The following is an 821-nucleotide window of genomic DNA, read 5'->3' as shown; positions in this document are numbered from 1 at the left end:
CATGTGTGGGAAATTTATTACCTGCTATATACCTGAGATTTAGACCACGCACGTGCAGCATAGAAAATCATAGTAATAAGGAATACTTAGTACTGCAAGTATGAACAGGAGCAAAACTCTGGGAACTCTGGCTGTAATGAGGTTCGATGTCCGGAAGGAAAATTTTCATATATTATAATATTCTTGTTAAAAGTATGCCAAAAATGATGTCTTTATTTTAAGTTTCCAGTGTATATTGGAACATTTTGGAAGCAGTCCTTGGTTAAATTATAAATCCACGACCATCATTCGTAAAAAAAATATGCGTTTTGTCGCATTACAATGAGGAAAACCAATATTATATCTTGAAGATTTTCCTCTGGAAAAAGAATTTTTATGCGACAGTGCGTGGAATTTTTGCTCACCACTAACTACAAGTTCCTGTTTTTATCTTTTTAGGGTATGACTGCAGGTTCTACACAGACCAATTCTACATGATCTCATTTCAGTAAGGATATACAGCACTGCCAAAACTCTCATGAATTTTAGAACTATAGAACTGAAAACGAGAATAGCCTCATACCTGCATTATTGATAAGAATGTGAATCCGCCTCACCCTGGACCTGAGTTCCTGGGCGAAGGCCCGCACAGAGGCCAGGGAGGCAAGGTCCAGCTTCATCACAACCAGTTCCCCGCCAGTCTGACTGCCGATTTCCTTCGCTACTTTCTCTGCTGCCTTGGTGTTGCGGCAAGTCATGATGATCTTAGCACCTGCGGGATGGTCATGGTTGGGGATTAGCTAATCATTCCTTCTGTCTGTAAGAACGGAAGTATTTATACC

At 40.2% G+C, this 821-nt stretch overlaps 1 protein-coding gene across 1 annotated transcript in view; it reads right to left on the bottom strand.

Moving 5' to 3' along the window:
• LOC119594599 (retinol dehydrogenase 11-like) overlaps window positions 1-821 on the bottom strand; it is a gene marked incomplete in the record, with an annotated part of 7,645 nt that overhangs the window by 3,075 nt on the left and 3,749 nt on the right. Inside the window, 1 exon segment of the mRNA XM_037943641.1 lies at window positions 630-751. Coding sequence (XP_037799569.1) covers window positions 630-751 — 122 coding nt within the window.

Source organism: Penaeus monodon, chromosome 34, assembly GCF_015228065.2.
Source record: "Penaeus monodon isolate SGIC_2016 chromosome 34, NSTDA_Pmon_1, whole genome shotgun sequence".
Classification (NCBI taxonomy): domain Eukaryota; kingdom Metazoa; phylum Arthropoda; class Malacostraca; order Decapoda; family Penaeidae; genus Penaeus; species Penaeus monodon.
This window is presented reverse-complemented; position numbering and strand designations above follow the sequence as displayed.